Here is a 26,955-nt window from a genome sequence, read left to right on the forward strand (position 1 = left end):
ATGTTCAATGGGACTGTTTGAGAACGAGCAACGGCACATTGTGCAGCCAGGCTTTTCAGCATCCAGCAAAGCACTGACAGTCGAGCCAGAAGAATGGTTCCCATGCCGTATCACAGCAGAAAGGACTGTAACAATAACAATATGGATTTTGTTAATGATTTTCACATTCACACTGAGGTTTCCTCTGCGGAGAGGGGGAACCACCTGCAATTTGCCAAAGAAGTCTGTTCCCAAGGGAAAGAGATGGACGGTGTACAGCATGGTGTTAGGTTTCAAATATTCCCTTCACCCTGCTGGTTTGTGGATACATGGAAGAGCTTAATGGGTTTCCCCACTGAAGTGCCCGGTTGTTGAGGGAAATATTGATCAATGATTACAAAGGACATTAAAAAAGTGGGGAAGGAACAGATGCCGAGCCGTGCATGGTTGAGACTTTAGTTTGTGCATGTCCATAAGGGCTGAGTAGAAAAACAAGGGGAAGGGCATGGAAAAAGGCAAGGTTCTTTATGTAATTTAAAATGTAAAGTGAGTGTAAAATGATGGATTACACAAAGCACAGATAGTCACCAGCTCCCTTTTTCCCCCCTCCAGCCATCCTTAATGCGTCCAAGGAGGTGGTCCGGAGCAAACGGCTCACCCAGGTCCTGGAGGTGGTGCTGGCCTTCGGCAACTTCATGAACAAAGGCCAGCGGGGCAACGCCTACGGCTTCAAGGTCTCCAGCCTCAACAAGATTGCCGACACCAAGTCCAGCATAGACAGGTAGGCTGGCAGGGACCACTGCGAGTGGGATCCCAGGTTGGAGTCGCATTCTAGAACGTACCTTATTGAGCGGTAGATTGATTTTAGTTGCTTTAACAGTTTGTGCACACATACATTTCTTTCTATATTTGCAAGCTCTTTGTGTGGAAGACCGGGGTACGATATTAATCAGTTACGATTCAACAGGAACATCACCATGTTGCACTACCTGATCATGATATTTGAGAAGAACTACCCCGACACGCTCCACATCCAGCAGGACCTCAGCAGTATACCAGAGGCTGCCAAAGTCAAGTAAGTACTCTCACTTGGTACAATTCACTTGGCTTGTGGGGAAGGGCTCTATGCAGAGGAGATGACTTTCTCCCACAGCAGATAAGTGCACTTTCTAAAGCTGTGTATGAGTCAGAGTTTTGCAGTTGGGTTCCCTGTTCCAGCAAACCCCAACAACTCTCTGTATGTCTTTTTCTCTCTGTCTCTCTCTAGTCTGGCAGAGTTGGAAAAAGAGGTGCACAATATCAAGAGTGGGCTGAAGGCTCTAGAGGCGGTGAGTTGTTGTGTGTTTGTGTCACATATTCCCTCTCCATTGGTTCTTCTCCTGTCTGTAATTATGTTTTAGAGCAGGGCAGAGGTGGGCAGCTGGGTGAGGTGTTTAAGCGCTGGTAATGTTCCACTGTGACTTGGAGCACCAAGAGTCATATTTGCTGTCACAGATGCATAAACAAGGACACGGGCACACACGCACACACTCATTCATTCCACACTTAGAAGGCCGAGGACTTTTTTTCCCTAACCAAGAAGCCTTAAAATCATCACCATCGATCAGATGTTCCTCTCGCCCGCAGAGCAACTTCAGATCTGGACAGATACACGGTCATTACAGACGGTGTAAGCCAACGCCGAGAGCTGTTAGGCCGCTAACTACAGCCCGCCACACAGATGCAGACACGCTATGCATAACCTCCAAGAGAGAAACACTGCCATCTATTCTGTCACCATATAGTACATTCTGTACACCGGATTAGGCTGCAGTTCTTCTTTGGAAAAATTTCTACTTTTTAGAGAAAATCAGTCACTATTTGTGTCTCTCTTGTTTGTGTATATAAGCATGCCTTGGCCTTAAGGGTTTACCATTTTTGCCTGTCCTCTTTCCCGCCTCCGTGCAGGAGTTGCAGTATCAGCAGAGCAGGACGAGGGAACGGGGAGATAAGTTTGTGGCTGTGATCGGCGACTTTATCACCGTGGCTGGCTTCAGCTTCTCTGAACTGGAGGATCAGCTCAGCGAAGCCAAGGAAAAGGTATTTACTCTAGCACTTTGCAATGTAGTATTGAAATGTTGTTTCAGGGGATGGGCAGCAGTTGGTGTGTGTAAGCTATCAGAGGAGATTATCAGGTTATCAAAGTGTCTACTGTATGTCCGTGGATTGCTGCATGTGTGTGGCTGTAATCCATCCTCTACCAGTCGTCTCTGCCAAGCCCTCATGTTTAACAGAGAGAGAGGGAGAGTGAGTGATGGCAGCAACAGTGGGACGGAGGGAGAGAGAGAGTAAGAAGTGAAACAACCTTTGTGCAGCATCTCTCTTAGTCCAGAGTGATGACTTCACCAGCCTGGGGAAACCCGACATTGAAAGACTATCCTGGTTTCCCTCCCTCATCTCTCCCTTTGTCACACACGTCTCTTTGAATTAGTGTTTTAAACCCACACACATTATCCGTGTACAACTGGGACAAACGGCCTTTTGAACCCTGCTGACTTATAGATTGATGTATGGTAGGAAGTATGTAAGATGACGATATCATTGGGAGTTTGGGAATCCCAAAGGTTAGAAAAAGCCTGTAAAGGAGGAGGTGAGATACAGTTGATGTACTGGAAACGACTGACGTGAACACCACTTCGTTTGTCTCAGAGGCTCTTTCAGTACCTTAATGTTGACATTTTTGGATGTCTGCTCTGATGTTATAGAGTGCATTCAGCAGTTTGATTAGATTCGATATTAGGTTAAGCTTTACTGACTGATTTTTTCCTTATTTTGCAAACTTTGTGACGTACCTACTCTAAATGCCCAAATTGCTTTCCCTAAATTGTCAACCATTTGTGAGAAATTTGGAGAAAAGGAGGGAAGGGCTTTTGGCTCCTCCATACTCTCTTAATTATTTGCTAAAGGAGGAGATTGGTTAAAAAAAATTGAATAGAAAACAGGTCAGTTGGGACGTCACAGGAAAAGAATGGGGGGTCGTGGCACCGGTTACAGCCAGAAAACAAAAGAACCTGTGTTCACCGGTCCAGACTCTTGACACACACTCGCCCTAGCAAGGAGGTGTGTGTGTGCTGGTGTGTGTGTGTGGTGGGAAGTGGGGAGTCTGACGCATTTACTCACTTGCCTGTCAGTGCTCTTTGACGCTCCGTTAGGTTTCCAGTGGAATACAAATACAGAGGTGTGGGTGTGCGCCTGGTGTTTATGTCTTAAGGGGGTAGAGACAGATGACTCAACAGTGTAGGCAACCTACTGAGGCTCATAAAGCTCCATGGCAACAAACACATGTGTACAGTGTGTGTGTGTGAGAGAGGCAGTGAGCACCAGACACTACTACATACATTACAAAGGATTATAGTTGTCCAAGGTCATACGGGTTATTGGAACAGCGGTTGCAAAAGAAGGGAAGGGATTTTTCTCCTATCCAGAGAGATTGGTTGGGTTTATGTCTGACACACATCCATACACCCACACACAGACATATTGTGAGACAGAACAAGGTTTTAGTCTTTGTCCAAGAACAAAACAGTGTCCTTTTAACATCTGTGGTTAGATTACCGCTGCAACAGAATATCTGATTTCTGGCTTTACGTGGTGCAACTGAAATGCAACCTCTGTTCCGGGCAACTTAGTTGTGTCGATGTTTCACATAAGGAAGCCACCCAGTGAAAATCATGAACTGGACTTTTTTTGGGATGTGCGCTATGGATTTGATGACATAGCAAGAGTAAAACTTTGATTTGCAGCTAATTGCATGGAAGTTGCATAGTGTGAAGGCAGCTTAATCATGTTGTCAAGATATGCACTACAAGAACTCTGCATCTTAGGAGCTCATTTAGTTCCATAGTCAGTGTCAAAGTCTTGTTTGTCGTGAAAGCAGTGAAAAAAAATATGTGATGACATAACCCCACTTTTTTCCAATGCAATTTCACTTCTTCCAGGATTTTCCTGAGAACAACAATAGACAAAAGACAGATCAGCCCACTAGTGAAAAACAATATGACACTTGATTCAAGAAAATTCTGGAAATAAGTTGATTAATATTGGAAATATTGGAAATTGTGATTTTTTCCCCCCTTATTTTAAGATAAAAAAGATTTTAAAATTCAATGTGAGACTGAATGACAGTGTGTCTGGTCTACTTTCCCATGTTATATGCATGTTTTTATATATTTATATATATATATATATATATATATATATATATATATATATATATATATATATATATAGGTGCATAGAACTAAAGTTCTTCAAAATGGCTTTTACTGCAGTTACCCTCTGCAGGATACAAAATGTAACTGTTCACATTTGGTGAGGAGAGAAAAATATTTCTAGTGGGGCATGCATTTTCAGCTCTAATTCTTTAGCTAGCATACCATTATTCAACTTTTTTTTTTATTCTGTACTTTGTAAGATGGCACAGCGCAACTGGCAGGCTGGTCTATCAGGGGGAAGCAGCGAGAAGACAAGTGTTTGACAAGCTGTCGGAATGAATGTCGGCTTAGCGCGGCAGGGGGAATGCGTTCCAGGACACTAGCCACTAACTGAGGCACTATTGTAGGGCAAGCTTGGCTCATGTCTTCAGTTCTTCACTACATTAATTTCCATGGAGGGATCGGGTAGGATCAGAGGTAGCGGAGACTAGAGAAGAAAGATCAAAAGAGGATGGGAGCAATGCTCAGCAACAACAACAACTCTTAGTGGAGTTTTTGTGAGAATGTGTTTGTTGGAGATAAGTAAAGTAAGTAAATTTTTTTTTTTTACCTTTCTAATCCTAGGGTCACTAAGAGCTTCAAAATAAAAAAAAAAGAAAATAAGATGTTCTGTGTTTCATAGTGCAGTGGTCCTGTGTAAACAGCTGAGGAAAAAAGAGCAGTCAAGATCATCATGACTTATAAACTGTGCTTTTTAAAAAAAGTACTAGCATAATAATAAATAAAATACAAAATGTTCCCATCTGTTACATCCTGGTCTTCTGTCAAGATCCTCTACACTGTGTCTTAGCATAAAAAAACATTAGTTTAAATGTGGTTTAGTTAATCATCAGGAAGAGTACTCATGCAGCAGTCACAGTACCTCTGCTTAATAAATAGGATTTAAGCAGCAGCAGCAGGGTAAGGTGCCAAGGAAGACCAAATGCAGTCATGATGTGTTAACCGGAGCTAATCTGGAACAGCCTCCCCAACAGAAATCATGGATTTCTGATCATCCAGTAACTTATAAAGTGGATGTTCATGCAAAATCTTCGGAATAAGTGTTCATTCATCATCAGTGGCATAGGGCTCTTTAAGACTATCAAGAATACAGAGAAGTAATTTCCCTACAGAGTGTAGCTGTGTATCTGTTTGTGATCAGTCATGTCTGTGTGCTTCCATATTCTCCGCTGCAGAGTGTGTATGTGTGTTTACTCATTTAGCACAGACCCAGGGGGGACCAGAGGAAACAGATTTGACCAGACACATAATTACAGGAGACGGAGGTTTGATGATGGGAGTTGCCATGGTCACCAGCCCATAATGATAGAACAGGCGTAAATCCTCAGAGAAGAAGAGCCCCAACTCCTTTATATGACAACACCAGGACCCCGAACAGCAGCCTCCTTATAAACTATCACTATCTGATAGTTTGCCACTCACCTCCCACATCATGTGTGAGAATAGAGTAGAAGTTTGTCTTAGAGTTTGGCCTAAATAAATCACCTGGGGACATTACAAGCCTGGTGACCAACCGAGAGCCAACACTATAGGTGCACTGTGCAAAGGGGCTTAAGTGAGAACCTTTAGACTAAATCGACAAAAAATACGGAATAAGCATGTCCTTTTTTTAGTTGAAGTGATGATGGGAATCCTGTAGACTCAAACATCAGATTACATTATATTCCACATTTAATCTAAAATGTCCTCACTTTAAATAAACCCTCAGCACTTTTGCATAGTGAACCTCTAAAGAGTTGAAACGCTGCAATCATGTATTGCACATAAGCATGCTTACCACTGTATGAATGGGAAAGCAGTTTGTAATTAGATGAGAATAGCTTCCTGTGGAGACCAACCAAGCATCACATTATTAGAACTATTTCAAGATTATAGATTATAGGTATTGGGCACCGCTGTGTGTATACTGCAGAGCGATGCTTTGTGTACAGGAATCTAGAGTGGCTTTGGCTGGGGGCGCCGTCCTGGCACAGACCACTGGACAGCTGGGGCAGAGAGGAGTGGACATATGGTGGTCAAATCATGCAGTTATTCTCCCAGCCTGAGTGTGTGTGTGTGTGTGTGTGTGTGTGTGTGTCTGCAGGTTTTGAGATCAAATGTGCATACCGGCTAATGGATTTGTGCAGAGGCATGCGTGTGCTGACTCACATGTATGCACTTGCACTACATGAATATAATCTGAGAGATCTGGGTCACAGTAAGTGGAGACATGGAGACGGGGGCACCAGCAGGGATTTTGGGCACCGTGAAGGGATATCACTCTGGGCCCCACCACCCCCAACCCTGTACAACAGCTGTAATTGTACATCCAGAGCCCAGTCAACCCATTCAAAATTTACTGAAAATTGGCTATATGTAAAAATACAGACATGCATGCAAAATTTTGTGTAAAATTTACTATTTGATAGAAAAAAAAAACTGACACCAGCAAAAAGCTTAAGTCAGCATCACCTTTCTAAGTAAAATCAAAGTATAGTAGACATCAGTAACCACATCACTTCACTATAACTTCAGCTCCAAACATTTTGGTAACTTTGATTTATAAATACGTGCATTTTATTATCTGTCACTATAACACATACATAGCAGTGTTACTGAAATGTAATGAGTGAGTGTCTATAATGTAACACTGCCAGTCTCCATACTGACTTTCATTTCTGACAGTAGCACTACAATGCCTGCTATTTTCACTTTCACTTAAACAAAAGCCACACAACCCAAACTGGTGTTACTTTTTCCCCAAAAACAAGAAAAAAAAAACAATGACAGAAAGAAATGGTTTTATTACTATATTAGTAAAATACTCAATGGCTAAAGAAATAAAAAGGTAGAAGCATAATATTGTATTGTTTGATGGCACCTGTCAGTCGTGGGCCACTGGAGTCATCCTAAGCCAAACTTAATACCAGGAATGTGTCGCCACATCTCTGATAACACATAAGGCAGGTGTCTCTTGCGGCAAAACCACAGACAGACATGGTGAAGAAAGTGCCAAATGGTAGAAAGCTGCTTTGATTTGATTTGCTGGCATCACAACTGGTATGTTGGACAGTGAGGGCGACATGAGTCTCAGCTGGTACCCCAAAAAACGCAGTGATGTAAACCTGACTCTACTCTGTGATTGCAAATTATTTACTGCCCCCCTGGCCAGTGTCCCCATTTTAATTTTCCACCAAACCCCGAAGTTACCCATATTTCGTTCTTGATCTGTGTTAATTTTGGACCCTGGAATAAAGTATCTGTTATTTGTGTGTGCTTCCATTCTGCAGAACTATGTCCGTGTCCATGTTTTACACTGGGCGCTGCATACTCAAGGCTGGCTTTGCATACACTTTGTGCTAAAATATGACAACTTGTTTCTCCCTTCTGTCTCTCTCTGTCTGTCTCACTCCAGTTTGCTAAGTCTCTAAAGCACTTTGGTGAGGAGCACGGGAGGATGCAGCCTGACGAATTCTTTGGGATTTTTGACACCTTCCTGCAGTCGTTCAGTGAAGCACGGCAAGACCTGGAGAACATGCAGCGACGCAAGGATGAAGAGGAAAGGAGGGCGCGGATGGAGGCCATGGTGAGTCACACATTTAGAAACATACATCAGACCTGCGGCAGCGAGTATTTGGAAGTCATCTTGGTTTGTTTTCGGTTGCTCAGGATACCAGATGGGCAGGGGTTACTGCATCTTGCCAGTTTGAAGTTAGGTAATATGTCAGTCCCCAAAAAGAGTGCCTAAATTGACATTCATATACTTCCTTTTTGCGAAACATTTTCTTTGGTAGATTTAATAATAAAACCCTTCAAAGAGATCTGGAGATGTTGAAAATATTCATGATAATATCTGGCAAAAAATGTAATTGTAGGTAAATGCAATTTGCAAATCTTTGCTACATGAACACATGCCAGGACACAAGCTTTTCAACTGCAAAAGCCTGAGGAAAGCCAGAGCGTGTTTGTGTAGCGATAGCATTGATAAGCACTTGATTGATTGGTGAACTTTGCAAGAACAGGATCTGTTTATTTGTAATTATTCTGGTTCCTGCTCTTGTTTCTGTTTGTAAGTATGTTGATATTTCAAAGACAGCAGGACACAGTGATTCTATCATCCCGCTGTTTCAACCTTCACACTCCCTCTCCATCTTTCTCACCCTCCTACCTCTCTCCTATTCCAGCTGAAGGAGCAGAGGGAACGTGAACGGAGAGCCAAGAAGGGCGGAGCAGCAGACGAGGTTGGCGGGGAATTTGACGACCTGGTGTCAGCGCTGCGCTCCGGCGAGGTCTTCGACAAGGACCTGAACAAATTCAAGCGCAACCGCAAGCGCTCCGTCAATCAGCTGGTGGAGGGCGGCGGCCGCGAGCGGGCTGTCACCAAGGTCAATTACTAGGTCAGGAAAAGGAAAGGAAAAGTTAGACACCGAAATTCTGCCATGGTGTAAATTTGTCAACACCTACAACTTTTAGTCCAGGCCCTAGAGCTGTGACCAGGAGGTCAGTGACTTTGGAGAGGATATAAATAACGGCCGAACTGGACATGTAGCGACATGTTTTGGCAGTCAAGCCGTTTGAAGGATGCGACACCTCTCCTTCGATTGCTCTTGTAAAGCTCTTCCCCACCCCTGTGTTTTCTGGACATTGTAACGCACTACGACCTCTTGAGTTGGACGAAGGACACTTGGGATGGATGGATGGACAGACCACTGTGACACATTATCCCACAATTTCGACCATATCCTTTTAACACTGTGCTCAGTTTCTCTATCTCGTCGTCTGCCACTCCTTGTTTCTCAATGCTCTTTTTTTTTCCAAGTTCCTCAATATGTTCTGTAGTGGTGGAGCTGCCCTGTCTTTTTGCTATCTGCCTCTGAAACACATAGGATATTGGGATCAACTGGCAAGTCCAAGAGAAAGGACTGTCAGACCAGGTTCAAAGACAAAGGAGAAGATCCAGTTGAGGTGGCACCAAGTTATACCTCCACAGTCAAGCTTGGTTCAGGCGACCTCTCATCTGAAAGCATCTGCATTGATTCCTAATGTAGGGTTTGTGATGGAGTGCTGGTTGGTAGTAACTCCTCCAGCATTGACAGAATGAATGGAGAAGAGCCGCTAATTTCTATTGCTGCTGTGTAGGGAGCAGGGTCAACGGATCCCACAGTTCCTGACAGCTGGATGTCAGACTGAGGAAGCATACAGTTGGTGGCGAAACAGCTGGGACATCGTGGGGTCACATTGGGATTCATCTCTCTTCTCGAGCACCTCCTGCAGTGCACAGCCCAGGGAGGATGCATATACTTAGCTAGCATTTCAAAGAATACAGTTCTTCTCAAGGAACATCTTCTCAGCTCGCCTTTGATCCACCTAACAAAAGGTAGACTGTGCCACAAGATTCAAGCATCACTTGTATTACATTTTCTTCCAGTGACTTCAAGATGAGGATTGTTTTGGCATCAACCAGTGCCAAAGCAATGAGAAAAAAAGAGTATATGTATTAATACTGAACCTGCAATTAGGCATTTATATATATTTATATTTAGATGCAGACAAACTAATTGCAAAGATGTAGAGGTTTTTTTATGTTTTTCACAGCATTTTTGGTCTTTGTACATGCAACGCATTCTTTGTTAGAGTTGAGTTCACATTGCAAAAATGATTGCTGTTTAAGTGAATTTCTTCACATTTCACATGATGTATAAAAAGGTGATCGCTTGTTCTTTATACACCTCTGTTTCCATGTCCGCACTGTACCTTCTTTTTGCAGAGAAATTTTACACTCTTTAGTCTGTAACAGCACAACCCAACCCACAGTGTTACACTCTGTTAACAAAAAAAATACTCCCCTCTGATTCTATAATCCCTGTATTTGTGTCTGGTATCTCTCATCTTTAATTTTGAGGCGTGGTTGAGATAGGATCTATTCTAATGGTGCTAACATAAAACACTTGGTAACTTGTCTCACCGAGTGTGTAAAGTGAACACAGACTCCTGTCCACATTCAGGAGCTTTCCTCAATGGCCATGGAGGTTCTATCCAGCCTGTTTTTAGAAAATGAACGCTTTAATCTTACCTCACATTGAGCTAGTGATGGATTACACTGTTACCAAGATTCAGGCTCATGTGACATGTGCATATTTCTGTCTTTTCCTTTTTGTTGGCTCTGTAATATCGGACATTGCCATCCAACATGCACGGTATTGCAATGTGCGGGTACAACACAAAATGTAAAGAGTGTACAATTTCTTGGAGTGGTTTTGATGCAAATATTTATAGTGCTATGATAGTGTACAATGGCAGGACTGTAAGAGGGAGAAAAACACAGCTTTCAGCAGCAGAGAACATTGTAAAAAAGTATTTCTTTTTGTCCTTGTTTCCACCGTCTCTGCAAACTATTCTCATCAGTAACCCTTTACCAAGACAACTCTGTGGACAAAACCAGACTCAAGCCCCACGTACAGCAGCCCACTTAGGTTGTTTTCGTTACAGTTTTGAATTATCCCAAGTATTATTTTGTTCTATATTTCTAAACCCTTAGCAGTAGGCAAGACAAAGGCTGGAATGTATGTGGATGTTTTTGGAAAGTCTTGGGGTCTGCCTTGGTATGACATTTCGATCTGATGAAGGGTTATGTTGGTGATGGACGGAGGTCGCTGGGGGAAGGGGTCGAGGGCTTGAAGTCTGCCCACAGAGAGTGCTCTAATCCTGGGGTGAGGCCTCCACTGCGGGCGGCACAGCTCCAGAGCTCAGTGGTTAGGGAGATAAGGAAGCCACTGGGTTCAAAATCCAGTCTGGGACATCAAATGAAAGGGTTGATCCATTTCAAATCAGAATCGTGCACCACACGTAAACATACAACTGCTTGTAAGCTTGGAGACGTCAAGACATGCTTCTCCACTTGTTTGTAAGGACAGTCAGAGGCAAATTCCTTGCCACCAGAATGAAAGGAAATATCCTGAAGGAGATAAGGGAGCAGATTCCCAGAGGTGGGATGGTAGGGAGACATACACATACACACACATACACACACACACACACACACACACACCAGCCCACTCAAGCTTGTCAGATTACAGAGGGCCAGAGTGCAATGTAAACACACGTGGCTACCCCAAGTTATAGCATTATGCCATGCCCTGCTGTGTATACAGAATCCCTGAGCAGAGGAGGTTGGTGGACTTAAAGAGAGAAAAGGAAGTTCTTTTTTTCCTCATCTTCATCTTACACAGAGTTTATCGAAAAAGATGTTCTAAAACTGGTGACGGTGCCTGAAGAATGTGCTGTTGAGTGAAAAACAGAATTATATTTGTTCATAAAACTTCACTATCTATTTTGTTCTTTCATAGTCCACTGTAGTCATTCCATCCAAAGCATGGTTACTGTAGTACAGTATCGGGCCATATGTGAGGCACACAGGAGTGCAGTAAGAGGATTGGATTCTGGCTCTTTTTGGGCAAATTGAAAAAAGGACACATCCTGTGTTAATCTCTTTGCATGTGTGTGTCCCAATAATCCAGAGATTGTTGAGCAAGGAGAGTTGAAGACAAGGGCACTAGCTGTGGATTTTTTTTCAATGAGAGGCTTGTTACTTTTAGATCAGCTGATTTTGACAGGCCAACGAATTTGCACAACAGCCCCTCATCCAGTTTCTCAAAAAATAAAGCTAAATAGCGGTTTGCTCACATCCACAATCACAGTGAACCCTGTGGCACAACCTTGACCTTTCTCCATTTGACTGATGGAAAAAATAAACATTGGGGAAATGTGAGGGAGATCAAGCAAATATATATATATGTATGTATGTCTCTGAAGAGATGGAAATTTCCCCACAGCACTTGACTTAAAAAGCACTTGGTATATAAAGTTAAAATAACACAAGGCAGAACAGAACAGAACATTTCCAAGGTTGGATCTGGTGATTATGATGTGGGATCCACATACAGTGACAGAAAAAGAGAGAGAAAGAACTGGTCTTGTTACTGACCATTAGTGTTTTTAAACATTACAGTGTCTCTGAATGAACCAACACACTCCCACAAGACTGTAGGTAGTGAAGATCTCAAGGTATGGTAATCCCAGTTTACCCTCGTTCTTCCATTCTGCCAGCTTTTCAGCTCTTACAGATTTAAATTCTCACCTTGAAGTGCCTCTCACCCTGTTTTCTCACATGTACCATTCCTGTTGTAGTTGTTTTTTTGGTGCTGGTGGCTTTCTAAAAGAAATCTACATGGTATTAAAATGGAGCAGACTGTAAAACATGGGGTTGCAACTGAGTTGAGATTTGAATAATTGGCGCCATCTTGAGGTGGCTGATGGGACAGACATTGTGTTGTTGACCAGTTTAACTTAAGGTTGTGTCTCGCATTGCTTCTGTGGTGCTTGATGGTGACATTTGACCCCAGCTGTAGGTACAGAAACTCAACATTAGCACAGAAGTGGGTTCAAAAGGTGTGGTTCAGTGTGGCTATGGCATCTCCTAAATGAAGTCTTTATCAGCAATATCCCACACCCTTTTTTCTTGGGAGGTTTAATTTATCCATAATCAGTTATTTCACCGAAACACCCGAGTCAAAGCCAGGGCTTTATTCCTAAAGTCTTTTCACAAAGATTTTAATCTCTTATCGGTGCAAAGCGCAGAGACGCTGCTGTGATATTCAGAGGATTAAGAGACGGTGCAGAGAGGATCTTGGTATTTGCTCGTCCCACATGTTAGAGATATTAATTGTTACACTAAGTCAACACAAACCTACAGGCACTTTGAAGTGTCAGTCAAATCCCAAGTGAAGGGAGAATGGCCGTATGATTGCCCTTTCCTCACCCAGTATCTCATGTATATTTGAGCTCTTCTATTTTCTATCCTCTGCTCTTCTCTCTGTTAAGTTACTCTAGAAGTTTAGAGTCTGACTTTGACTGTCCCTCTAAAATCTTAATCTGAAGCTTTAATCCATAACGTAGTGCGGACTATTTACCAAGGGGTATTGCAACTTTGTCAGTATTATTTCATGTTTGTATTGTCACATGTTTGGGTTATGTTTATTTGGCCATTGACTGGCTGTTGGGGGTGTAAAGGTGGAAATCAGAGGAATGAAAATAGTAGCTTGTTCAGTGCACTTTTATTATGGGACTTTTCCATTCATAGCACCGTTGTGGGCTTAGAGCCGGCAAAAATGAAGAGGGTGCAACTTGTAATGATTAAGAGAAAAAAAAAAAGCAGTGCATAGCCCATGACACGATGGAGAAAGAAAGACTAAACGCAAGTGAGTTTGAGTACTCCGGCTGGGCCGCTGGAAACACACAGTAGTTAGTGTGGTGGATTACGGAGATGGGATATGAGGGGACAAAGATTTAAGGGGTGGCAAACGGAGTGGGCTCCTGTTGGAGGGGATGCTCCAGCTTTACAAGGGTGCATTGAGTTTTAAGGCCTCACTCGTCCCGTCTGGGTCACTTACCTTTGGTGTGTTAAAGGGGGAATGTTCACCGACACTTCCACATTTCTGTCAAATCATGCACTTGCTTTGACCTGCATGCCTAAAGAAGGGTGCACAAAAGTGTGACGTGTTGACTTTGACCTTTTCATATAAAGTTGCTTGCGATATGGAAAACACCCGATACACGATAATTTGTACTGCCTGAGAAAAGTTGCACCTGATTTTAGAGGTTGTATAATTGTGAGGAGTCAGTATTTTTATGGTTAAAGAAAAAAATTAAATCCTCCACCGAAAGATGTACAGTTGGAAAAGCATTTTGTACACCATTCTTGATGTTTGAGATACAGTAAGATAAAGAAAAAGAAAAAAAAGATTAAAACATTGAGGAATGTTCCATTTTCTTGTAAATTGTACCTCTATTTATTTGCCTTATTTAGTTTGCTATATTTTGTATGTATACACAGCATTACAATAAAATGTTATATTAAAAATATGAATATGAATAATTATACTGTGGTCCGTGTATGTTGGATAGTTTTCAGACTTGTATAAGAATGAGAATCTTTTTTTCTCTCCGTTTCTATAATTTTATTTTTGTTTTGTATTTTTTTTTTTTTTAATTTTTTTTTTTTTTTTTTTTTTTTTTGGCTCGCCCTGTGTCTTTTGTAGGGTTACAATAAACTTTTGTCCCTTACAAGCGACTGCTTTTTTCTTCTTTTATGAATGAAATTTTTTTGGTTTCTTACTGTCACCATGAACTACACTCCTGATCAAAATCTTAAGACCAGTTGAGAAATTGCAAGAATTTACATTTTGCAGTGTTGGATCTTAAGAAGGTTCTAAGTAGAGCTTCAAAATGCAAAAAGAAGAAATGGGAGAGAGACAAAAAAAAAAAAAAAATTTTGAGTAAGCAATTTATAGCAAATAACCATTAAACTGAAATAGGCTGTTCATCAGCTGATCAAAAGTTTAAGACCACGGCCTTTAAAAGCCCAAATCTTCACAAAAATGTGGATTCAGTGTCATTTTCTGTCAGGTATCCACACTGTTATGACCTCCTGACGGCAAAGGCAAAAAAGCTTTCTTGTTAATCACCTCAAAAATTCGTTTCGCCATGCTTAATGCTTAATTTGTTTAATGGTTGTTTGCAATAAATTGCTCACTCAATTTTTTTTTTTTGTCTCACTCCCATTTCTTCTTTTTGCATTTTGAAGCTCTACTTAGAACCTTTTTAAGATCCAACAGTGCAAAATGTAAATTCTTGCAATTTCTCAACTGGTCTTAAGATTTTGATCAGGAGTGCATGTGACCAATTAAGACCCATAAGCCTGAGAGTTGTTTGGAGATGGTGCAATGAGATGGAATGGACTCTAGGGGGCGTGCTTACACTCTGGGTCTATTTTTTGCACATCACAAACACATAAACATACAGGCCTATCTGCAGTGAAAACAGATCATGTTTACTGGTCCCTTTTTTGTATTTAATTGAATGACAGTAAAAGCAATTAATAGATCGTATGAGTCTAGTGTGGTCAGTGTGAGCGATTCTGAAAAATTTCCAGCTGGCCACTTTGAGGTGGACACTCAAATTTCCATCGCAATAGACACGTTCCAGTACCCTCCACTATAGGCTGAAAAAGTGCTTTAGTTTTGGAGATTCCCCTACTGAAGGTAAAACAAAATACAGCAGTGGTTTTTAGTATCCCTAAGGCCTCCCATAAGTGAAATTGATTCTTGTATGAAAATATTTTACTGCATTGGGTGAAAAGGACCATATTTTCATATTGGTCTATATTGGGCCACGCCACATTAACAGTAAGAGGTTAGTTAATCCATGTGAGGCTGCTTACGTGTAAAATAGCAGAAGGTGGGAGAACTCCAAATTCACCAGCTGATCTGAAGAAAAGCACAGATAAGAAAGTTTGTAAAGCGAGGAAACTTGTTGTAGTGCCATGACCACGTGCCTACCTGGCTTCTTGGTCAAAACAAAAACCTTTTTGAAGTAAGTCAGTCAAATCTATTTTCATGCACGCCTGCTCTCTTCAGTGTTAATGTTAACAAGATTTTTCCCAGGGTATCAGAATGCTAGGGCAACATGTATTTATGAATGTATTTGTGTATTTATGATGTTTCACATTTCTGTGCACCAATTTGAAGGGATGTTTTATGAGGGGAAAAAAACTCCTCAGTATTATTTAAATTTTTCGTTTTGTGGTTTAACTTCTTTGTGCATCAGTATTGCAAAAATTGAATGTAGTAATTAGTAATATAATAAACAGACAGTGAGGATTGGGGTGTTGTGAGTTTCAATCTAAATCTCTATCATGTTATACATCTTTCCCACTCGTCTTATACACCTCACTCTTATTGATGTGTGGCCAAAATTAGAATAAAGAGTGGTTATGAAATATATGAAATTATCTAGAAATTGGTATTTAAAATGTACCTGAGGCCTTTCTGTCCCTTAGAGAACACACACTTACCTTCTGTTCAGTCTCCTGCAGGCATCGCAGGCACTCACAGACGTTGGCTATGTGTTGGCTGCCATCAGTCAGCTTCATTTTTGATTTTCAAATGCACTATCACAAGTTTAGGGAATAAAGAGCCACAATTTCATTTCTGTATAAATCAATAATAACATATCAGAGCTGCGGAAGTGTGTCCTCAAAACAAGGTTGTCATGGTTTATTGAACTGTATAAAGAATCAGGGATGGAAATCTTTCATGGAACAGCGGTCAAAATTGATGCTTTCTCAAGCCCTATTCTAGGTTTTGACCTAATCTTGTTTCTATCTGTAAATGTGAGCTGTCCCTCCCTGCTCAGGAATGTACACACTGGACCAGGGGCGGGGCAACAGGCTGCGTTTTCTGAGGTCATCCGCTATGTGTGCCTGAGTCCCAGCACTGCAACCTCTGCTCCTTATGCTTTTATGGCACAGGAGGAGAACAGAAGATGCAACTGGATGTAGAACTGCAACAAGTTTATCAGTGACTGTCTGCAAACCTACAAGCTGTTCCCTGTATTTATCGTGTGTGTCATCTGTATTTATCATATGCTGTCCAGTGTTTTTTTTATTCAATCCAAAAATGCAAAAAAGAGATGTCAGCATGTTTTTAGATAGCTAACCACTTCACTTAGAAATTGAATAGGCCTAAGTTATGTACAGTATGTTTGCTGTAATATTTTTGTGTGATAAATGCACATATTTATACATGATGCACATACTTTTTTACAACTAGGATTGATGCACAAGTAGGATGAATGCACATATTTACACATTGTGCACTTTCTTCTTTTTTTCTTATACATTTCTGATGAACATTATTTTATATTTCTTACTTCTTTTTCACATTCCTAAAATTTCACTTATGCTTATAATATATTCTTCTCTTGAGCATTTGAGCAAGTGCAACTGGCCCAGTTTCCCTGTCAGTGATTGATAAAGTGTTTCTGATTCTGATTGTGATGTTTTGAGCGTGCAGGTCCTTCTCGGACAGTCAACGCCCTCACTGCTTCAGGGGAAAGGTTCATATGTGTGAGCACCTAATTGCCACGTTGTTTGACCCAGATTAGAAGTCAGTCCTATGTTTAGATAGGAAACTGCACCCTGTTCTGTGAAACACCTCCTCATTGGTAAATCAGCAAACAAGACACAGTATTAAAAGTACATAACATGCAGATGTATACAATCCAGTCTGATAATACAACCTAGTTATGTGAGCTGTTACAGGCTGCCCTGTGAGGTCACTTAGATTCACCTGCAAAATATTAACAGAGTGAAATGGAAAAAGCAGAAGTGTGCAACAGAAAAGTCACAGAGCAGGTGCTGAGATAACTGCCTTTATTGATTTCTCACGTGACAGATATGGCGGCCTGAGCTGGTCATGACCCAATAAATGATACAATGAAGTTATCACACACATTGCAAAGCAAGAGAAGACAAAAGAAAACAAATTAATTTAATTCCTGATGAAATCAAAACTCTCTATCTCTATATAGATATAGATATAGATTCTAGATCTATATAGATAGATAGATAGATAGATAGATAAGGTCAAATTTCAAAATTCAAATTTCTGTTTTTATTGCTGTAATATTTTGTAGGATTACTGCACATATTGAGACTTAATGCACATAATGCACATACTTTTGATAGAACTTTAAACATAATGCACTTTTTTATTTGTATGGCACTTTTTTAAAAAAAAAAAATCTCTCTCTTTCTTACAATTGAATTCTTTTCTTGAGAATTAAGAAATTGAAAATGTTTTGTTGTTGCAGAAAGTAAGCATATTCAAGGCAAGGTTAAAATTTACAAGTACGTTGAAGGAAACAGTTTCCACAAATACAGTTTTCTCTTTAGATAAACTGGCAGACTCTGTTTTTTTTTTTTTTCCTCATTACTTTGGCCAGTGGATAAATTCTATTTTTGAGGTTTACCGTAGTCCCGGACAATTTTAAGTATCTCTTCATACTCAGAAGAACCTCTTTCAAGATATCCACAATTGTCCACATATTCAGTGAGGTGGCGAAATTGTCTCTGGTTCATGATGCCCAGGTCCCTGTACTGTACGAGCAGCTTGTGGAAGGCTGCGGTGTAGATTCTCATGGTTCTGTCCTCGGAAATAATAAGTGCCATTTCTTGTGGTCTGTTGCCAATTCCTGGAACAAATAGCATTGTATGTTTTTTTGTTGTATGTATGTCATGTATAAGCGTGATCCACCACATATCAAAGAGCAAAGTCAGATACACACATTATGTGAAATGTTAAGTAAAATCCAAGCTTCCAAACCTGCATCGTCTCTGATTTGCTGGGCGGCATAAGGATGAGCGATGATAAATGCCAGTTTGAGCATCGACGACACGTCTCCCCTGGCAATACTGCGTGCCAGCAGGAGCCTGAGAATACAAGACAACATTCAGAGGACAGTGAGCAAGGGTCACATCAAACCAAACCCACATGTTAACAGCGACCTGAGTGCAGTAACACGCACCGTGCTTCTCGAGACACCCTGCTCGAACCAGTGGACAGGGCATCCCTGTGGTGATGTTTGAGCACTTGGACGGTGAGCAGGTTTTCTCCACGTGGGTCGTCTCTCAAGCTTATCACCAAGTCGTAAAGCCTTGGGTTGCGAAAACGGAGAAACCAAAACAAGGGCTCCTCTGCTGCCCTCCTGACTGAGTCCAGTGGTGGGATATGATCTGCCTCAACAAGGCCTTTATCCCCATCTTTACCTTTGGAGAATTCCCTATCATCACGTTTGACACTAACAAGAAAAAGACTGAATTTAGTACATTGTGTGAACATGAAGTACACCTACATTTGTGGCTAACATAACATCTGTGACAACACATGCACCAGATATATCTCCTGCTCAATAGTGCTGATATCCCTGTTGGTATTTCTAGATAGACAAGAGTGTTTCTGTCCTAATAACACTATCCCTTTTTGTATTTCACTGCTGAGTTTTCATAATTTTAAAATGAAAGTGGGACAAAAAGGCAGTTATAGTAAACACCTCAAACCTCCTTCCATGATATGCCATCTTGATCCCACAGAGCTCTAACACAAGTCAAGTAACTTATCACAATCTCCTTAGATATTTACTTGCTGTATGTGCCAGTAGCTCCAAGGTGGGTGATGTTTGCCACTTCAGATGAATCAATATCTCCATCTAACTGCTGCTGTGGGAGCGACTTCCTTTGTGATGGACCCCCATGATCTTGTTCACACTCCGCTTGGCTGTGTGAAGGGGTATCATTGTTTTCTGAAGCCAAGTGCTCTAGCGCCTGGTCAACTTCATTCAGTAGGCGTGCTACTGCACCGCCAAACAGAAGTCCAAAAAGTGGCATCACAATGCGGTTCTTGAGCTCCTGCTGACTTGAAGGAAAAATAAAGAGGGACTAAACCTCAAGTTGTTATTATCAACTGTGGGCTTTTCTTCCTGGTCTGTGAAAGGAAAACAGGACATGGTCTTGTCATATAAGTCCAGTAGGCAGTGACAAGTGAAAATGGGAGGGACAGAGAATCTAAGCTGATGGACCCTGAGTGTGTTTCCTAATATGGAGGTTCCTGTGGGCTAGCATCTGTAAGGGACGTGATTTACAAGAAATGCAGATGGGACGGGTTTTCACCTGCCTGTTCCCCTGATCTAAATCCAATTGAGAACATTTGGGATTGGATGGCAAGGGAAGTTTACAGAAATGGACACCAGTTCCAGACAGTGGATGCCCTCCGTGAAGCCATCTTCACCACTTGGAGCAACATTCCCACTAGCCTCCTGGAAACACTAGCATCAAGCATGGCGAAATGAATTTTTGAGGTGATTAACAAGAAAGTTTTTTTGCCTTTGCCATCAGGAGGTCATGACAGTGTGGATACCTGACAGAAAATGACACTGAATCCACATTTTTGCCAAGATTTGGGCTTTTAAAGGCTGTGGTCTTAAACTTTTGATCAGCTGATGAACAGCCTATTTCAGTTTAATGGTTGTTTGCAATAAATTTCTTACTTTATTTTTTTTTATTATTATTATTATTTTTGTCTCACTCCCATTTCTTCTTTTTGCATTTTGAAGCTCTACTTAGAACCTCTTTAAGATCCAACAGTGCAAAATGTAAATTCTTTCAATTTCTCAACTGGTCTTAAGATTTTGATCAGGAGTGTATCTGACCAATTAAGACCCATAAGCCTAAGAGTTGTTTGGAGATGGTGCAATGAGATGGAATGGACTCTAGGGGGCGTGCTTACACTCTGGGTCTCAGTTTGGGTCTTTGTTACTCTACCTTCATTTCAGTGTCAGTATTATGTGTGTAGTTTTTTGTCGGATACTTCCCGATGGAATATGTCTCAGAAGTAGTCGTAGTAATTTATTTCAGTCCTGCTTTTCAATTTTACAAAACAAATGCACACAGAAATAGTTACACATCTACTTCTCTCCGTGAACTTCGATCTCTCTGAAAATGTGTTTTGATGATACTATATTGCTTATTCAAAGTAGTATCATTTAATGTATGGTGACTATTTTTTGCACATCACAAACATATAAACATACAGGCCTACCTGCAGTGAAAACAGATCATGTTTCTTGGTCACTTTTTTGTAATTAACTGAATGACAGTAAAAACAATTAATAGACTGTATGAGTCTAGTATGGTCAGTGTGAGCGATTCTGAAAAATTTCCAGCTGGTCACTTTGAGGTGGACTCTCAAATTTCCATTGCAATAAACACGTTCCAGTACCCTCCACTATAGGCTGAAAAAGTGCTTTAGTTTTGGAGATTCCCCTACTGAAGGTAGAACAAAATACAGCAGTGGTTTTTAGTATCCCTAAGGCCTCCCATAAGTGAAATTGATTCCTGTATGAAAATATTTTATTGCACCAGGTGAAAAGGACCATATTTTCATACTGGTCCATATTTGGCCACGCCACATTAACAATAAGAGGTGAAAAACAAAGTTAATCCATGTGGGGCTGCTTACGTGTAAAATAGCAGAAGGTGGGAGAACTCCAAATTCACCAGCTGACCTGAAGAGAAACACAGATAAGAAAGTTTGTAAAGGGAGGGAACTTGTTGTAGTGCCATGACCACGTGCCCACCTGGCTTCTTGGTCAAAACAAAATCCTTTTTGAAGTAAGTCAGTCAAATCTATTTTCATGCACGCCTGCTCTCTTCAGTGCTAATGTTAACAAGATTTTCCCCAAGGTATCAGAATGCTAGGGCAACATGTATTTATGAATGTATTTGTGTATTTATGACGTTTCACATTTCTGTGCACCAATTTGAAGGGATGTTTTATGAGGGGACAAAAACTCCTCAGCATTATTTAAATTTTTCGTTTTGTGGTTTAACTTCTTTGTGCATCAGTATTGCAAAAATTGAATGTAGTAATTAGTAATATAATAAACAGACAGTGAGGATTGGGGTGTTGTGAGTTTCAGTCTAAATCTCTATCATGTTATACATCTTTCCCACTCGTCTTATCCACCTCACTCTTATTGATGTGTGGCCAAAATTAGAATAAAGAGTGGTTATGAAAGATATGAAATTATCCAGAAATTGGTGTTTAAAATGTACCTGAGGCCTTTCTGTCCCTTAGAGAACACACACTTACCTTCTGTTCAGTCTCCTGCAGGCATCGCAGGCACTCACAGACGTTGGCTATGTGTTGGCTGCCATCGGTCGGCTGCATGTTTGATTTTCAAATGCATTATCACAAGTTTAGGGAATAAAGAGCCACAATTTCATTTCTGTATAAATCAATAATAACATATCAGAGCTGCGGAAGTGTGTCCTCAAAACAAGGTTGTCATGGTTTATTGAACTGTATAAAGAATCAGGGATGGAAATCTTTCATGGAACAGCGGTCAAAATTGATGCTTTCTCAAGCCCTATTCTAGGTTTTGACCTAATCTTGTTTCTATCTGTAAATGTGAGCTGTCCCTCCCTGCTCAGGAATGTACACACTGGACCAGGGGCGGGGCAACAGGCTGCGTTTTCTGAGGTCATCCGCTATGTGTGCCTGAGTCCCAGCACTGCAACCTCTGCTCCTTATGCTTTTATGGCACAGGAGGAGAACAGAAGATGCAACTGGATGTAGAACTGCAACAAGTTTATCAGTGACTGTCTGCAAACCTACAAGCTGTTCCCTGTATTTATCGTGTGTGTCATCTGTATTTATCATATGCTGTCCAGTGTTTTTTTATTCAATCCAAAAATGCAAAAAAGAGATGTCAGCATGTTTTTAGATAGCTAACCACTTCACTTAGAAATTGAATAGGCCTAAGTTATGTACAGTATGTTTGCTGTAATATTTTTGTGTGATAAATGCACATATTTATACATGATGCACATACTTTTTTACAACTAGGATTGATGCGCAAGTAGGATGAATGCACATATTTACACATTGTGCACTTTCTTCTTTTTTTCTTATACATTTCTGATGCACATTATTTTATATTTCTTACTTCTTTTTCACATTCCTAAAATTTCACTTATGCTTACAATATATTCTTCTCTTGAGCATTTGAGCAAGTGCAACTGGCCCAGTTTCCCTGTCAGTGATTGATAAAGTGTTTCTGATTCTGATTGTGATGTTTTGAGCGTGCAGGTCCTTCTCGGACAGTCAACGCCCTCACTGCTTCAGGGGAAAGGTTCATATGTGTGAGCACCTAATTGCCACGTTGTTTGACCCAGATTAGAAGTCAGTCATATGTTTAGATAGGAAACTGCACCCTGTTCTGTGAAACACCTCCTCATTGGTAAATCAGCAAACAAGACACAGTATTAAAAGTACATAACATGCAGATGTATACAATCCAGTCTGATATTATGATACAACGTAGTCATGCGAGCTCTTACAGGCTGCCCTGTGAGGTCACTTAGATTCACCTGCAAAATAGTAACAGAGTGAAATGGAAAAAGAAGTGTGGAACAGAAAAGTCACAGAGCAGGTGCTGAGATAACTGGCTTTATTGATTTCTCACATGACAGATATGGCGACCTGAGCTGGTCATGACCCAATAAATGATACAATGAAGTTATCACGCTCATTGCAAGCAAGAGAAGACAAAAGAAAACAAATTAATTTAATTCCTGATGAAATCAAACAAGTGATAAGATGTATGAGTTTTATGATTGCATGTAGGTGTGTTGATGTATATTAAACTGTTTATTTAATCATTTAACTTTGCAATAATGTATACCTGCCAGACTTGACAACAATTCAACAGTGCAATATCTATATCTATATGTCACAGGGTGACGTGTGTGTGTGTGTGTGTGTGTGTGTGTGTGTGTGTGTGTGTGTGTGTGTGTGTGTGTGTGTGTGTGTGTGTGTGTGTGTGTGCGCGCGCGCGCGCGCGCATGCGCCTGCCTGCCGTAATTGACACACTCCCCTGGATGCACGGCACGTGTGAGTAATTAGGCCACAGGTGTGGGCAGTTTGGGGTCTCTTTGTCTGCATTTCTTTTTTAGGTGACGGCAGACGAGCAGAACGGGAGCGCGGCTGAGTCGACAGCAGCTGGTACACCAGGGAAGCACCTCCGGAGCGGAGGAAGCTGCCGCTGCCACCCTGGACGGACAGGTCGCCATACGCCCGGAGAGACAACGAAGACGCACGGGGCGAGAGGGGGAAGTCGTGGATGAAAGTGGAGGGGTGGGGACACGTTCCACCCTTCCTCCAGCTAAATACCCCTCTACTGTCGCTACAAACACATTGCTTAGAATACCATCTGTAACTGCTGTGGCCAGCTAGTCTAATACAACTTCTTATCCTGGGAAATTACCCCTAATTTTGGGCATCCCGCCATTAGTCACTAGAGGGACAAAATTCACAGTAATTTTGGGTTGGGTTTTATTAAGTTGCATGGAAGTTTCGACCTCTGATTTGTTTACTCAGTAGTTGCCTTGGTTGGATTTCTTTGTTTATTTGGTTGCTTGATTTGCTGTGTTTATTTTGTAAACTCCCACCCGGAAAAGCTACTATTTTTGCCCTAAATCAGCCAGTCTGGCTAGCGACTTGTAGGTGGTTAGGTTGCCCTGACGGATATTTTGTTGTGCTCATCCCCCAAGATACTGGGCCTCTACTGCACGGGGACCCATCGGATGAAGACTCATTGTGGACCACAGTGATTGCTGGACTTCATTTATACTGGACTCTTTGGAGTATCTTTTTATTTGGCTTTTTAACTTTTGTAATAAAGACGTATTTTTTAAAAATCTTAATCCTCTCCTGGGTTTGTTGTGAGGTGCTTGCTCCCCAACAGAAACAGTGGCACAGTCCTTACACTCGGTGACATATATATATATATATATATATATATATATATATATATATATATATATATATATATATATATATATATATATACATATATATATAAGGTGTATATAGGTATGCTGTTTTACATATGCTCAGTTTCTTATTTCTGTATTTATCGCTGTAATATTTTGTAGGATTACTGCACATATTGAGACTTAATGCACATAATGCACATTTGGTAAAACTTTAAACATATTACACTTTTTTATTTGTTTTTTTTTTTAATTCTCTCTATTTCTTACAATTGAATTCTTTTCTTGAGAATTAAGAAACTGAGAATGTTTTGTTGTTGCAGAAAGTAAGCATATTCAAGGCAAGGTTAAAATTTACAAGTACGTTGAAGGAAACAGTTTCCACAAATACAGTTTTCTCTTTAGATAAACTGGCAGACTCTGTTTTTTTTTTTTTTTTCCTCATTACTTTGGCCAGTGGATAAATTCTATTTTTGAGGTTTACCGTAGTCCTTGACAATTTTAAGTATCTCTTCATACTCAGAAGAACCTCTTTCAAGATATCCACAATTGTCCACATATTCAGTGAGGTGGCGAAATTGTCTCTGGTTCATGATGCCCAGGTCCCTGTACTTTACGAGCAGCTTGTGGAAGGCTGCGGTGTAGATTCTCATGGTTCTGTCCTCGGAAATAATAAGTGCCATTTCTTGTGGTCTGTTGCCAATTCCTGGAACAAATAGCACTGTATGTTTTTTGTTGTCATGTATAAATGTGATCAACCACATATCAAAGAGCAAAGTCAGATACACACATTATGTGAAATGTTAAGTAAAATCCAAGCTTCCAAACCTGCATCATCTCTGATTTGCTGGGCGGCATAAGGATGAGCGATGATGAATGCCAGTTTGAGCATCGACGTCACTTCTCCCCTAGCAATTCTGTATGCCAGCAGGAGCCTGAGAATACAAGACAACATTCAGAGGACAGTGAGCAAGGGTCACATCAGACCAAACACACATGTTAACAGCAACCTGAGTGCAGTAACACGCACCGTGCTTCTTGAGATGCCCTGCTTGAACCAGTGGACAGGGCATCCCTGTGGTGATGTTTAGGCACTTGGACGGTGAGCAGATTTTCTCCACATGGGTCGTCTCTCAAGCTTATCACCATTTCGTAAAGCCTTGGGTTGATGGTCTCGAGATACCAAAACAAGGGCTCCTCTGCTGCCAACCTGAGAGACTCCAGTGGTGGGATATGATCTGCCTCAACAAGGCCTTTATCCCCATCTTTACCTTTGGAGAATTCCCTATGATGACGCTTGACACTAACAAGAAAAAGACTGAATTTAGTACATTGTGTGAACATGAAGTACACCTGCATTTGTGACTAACATAAGATCTGTGGCAACACATGCACCAGATACAGGGTGACCCAAAAAAACGGGAATTTTTGAAGTGCATATTGGCAGACATGAGCAAGTGGCAGCACAATTTTTAAAAAATGAAAATTCCATCATTGTTTCTAAAATGGCATGTTTTCAGGTTTCAATTACTATGAATAAAATATTTTTCTTCCATCACTCTTGGTTTGGTTTGTTAAAAAGTTCCCATTTTTTTGGGTCATCCTGTATATCTCCTGCTCAATAGTGTTGATATCCCTGTTGGTATTTGCTGCCCTAATAACACTATCCCTTTTTGTAGTTCACTGCTGAGTTTTCATAATTTTAAAATGAAAGTGGGACAAAAAGGCAGTTATAGTAAACACCTCAAACCTCCATCCATGATATGCCATCTTGATCCCACAGAGCTCTAACACAAGTCAAGTAACTTATCACAATCTCCTTAGATATTTACTTGCTGTATGTGTCAGTAGCTCCAAGGTGGGTGATGTTTGCCACTTCAGATGAATCAATATCTCCATCTAACTGCTGCTGTCGGAGCGACTTCCTTTGTGATGGACCCCCATGATCTTGTTCACACTCCTCTTGGCTGTGTGAAGGGGTTTCATCTTTGTCCAAAGCTAAGCGCTCTAGCGCCTGGTCAACTTCATTCAGTAGGCGTGCTACTGCACCGCCAAACAGAAGTCCAAAAAGTGGCATCACAATGCGGTTCTTGAGCTCTGATTTGGAGGAAAAATAAAGGACTAAACCTCAAGTTGTTATTATCAACCGTGGGTGTTTCTTCCTGCTCTGTGAAAGGAAAACAAGACATGGTCTTGTTATATAAGTCCAGTAGGCAGTGACAAGTGAAAATGGGAGGGACAGAGAATCTAAGCTGATGGAGCCTGATTGTGTTTCCTAATATGGAGGTTCCTGTGGGCTAGCATCTGTAAGGGACGTGATTTACAAGAAATGCAGATGGGATGGGTTGTCACTTTCCTGTTTTCTACACAAATTCAAATGTGTCTAAGGAAAAGGGACTGTGAATTTAGACTTATGTATGTCTGAGCAGTTTGATCTTTTACATAATGCATGTTTTTCTTGCAGATGGCCTATAAATACAAAATTATAACGAGATAACATTAATTATACTCTAA

General features: G+C 41.0%; 2 protein-coding genes across 5 annotated transcripts in view; one reads left to right on the plus strand and one right to left on the minus strand.

The window, feature by feature from the left end:
* daam2 (dishevelled associated activator of morphogenesis 2) overlaps positions 1-13,907 on the plus strand; it is a 95,328-nt gene extending 81,421 nt beyond the window's left edge. For all 3 annotated transcript variants that reach the window (XM_030082117.1, XM_030082119.1, XM_030082118.1), the window contains 6 exons: positions 592-760; positions 947-1,054; positions 1,247-1,307; positions 1,927-2,058; positions 7,627-7,797; positions 8,396-13,907. In XM_030082117.1, coding sequence (XP_029937977.1) covers positions 592-760; positions 947-1,054; positions 1,247-1,307; positions 1,927-2,058; positions 7,627-7,797; positions 8,396-8,608 — 854 coding nt within the window. In that variant the 3' untranslated portion in view covers positions 8,609-13,907. The remainder of the gene's footprint in view (positions 1-591; positions 761-946; positions 1,055-1,246; positions 1,308-1,926; positions 2,059-7,626; positions 7,798-8,395) is intronic.
* A 4,091-nt stretch (positions 13,908-17,998) lies between these two features.
* On the minus strand, positions 17,999-26,576 carry LOC115354695 (uncharacterized). 2 transcript variants are annotated; one of them, XM_030045163.1, is made up of 4 exons: positions 26,274-26,576; positions 25,472-25,744; positions 18,434-18,540; positions 17,999-18,302 (listed from the first exon to the last, which is right to left on the minus strand). In XM_030045163.1, the coding sequence occupies exons 1-4, from the start codon at positions 26,516-26,518 to the stop codon at positions 18,064-18,066; spliced, it is 864 nt and encodes a 287-aa protein (XP_029901023.1). In that variant the 5' UTR covers positions 26,519-26,576; the 3' UTR covers positions 17,999-18,063. The 2 variants fall into 2 exon arrangements, with proteins under 2 accessions (XP_029901023.1, XP_029901024.1); XM_030045164.1 differs by lacking the exons at positions 25,472-25,744; positions 26,274-26,576 and adding exons at positions 18,636-18,908; positions 19,250-19,549.
* Between the last annotated feature and the right edge of the window lie 379 nt (positions 26,577-26,955).

The sequence above is a fragment of the Myripristis murdjan genome, chromosome 22, assembly GCF_902150065.1.
Source record: "Myripristis murdjan chromosome 22, fMyrMur1.1, whole genome shotgun sequence".
NCBI classification, from domain to species: Eukaryota; Metazoa; Chordata; class Actinopteri; order Holocentriformes; family Holocentridae; genus Myripristis; species Myripristis murdjan.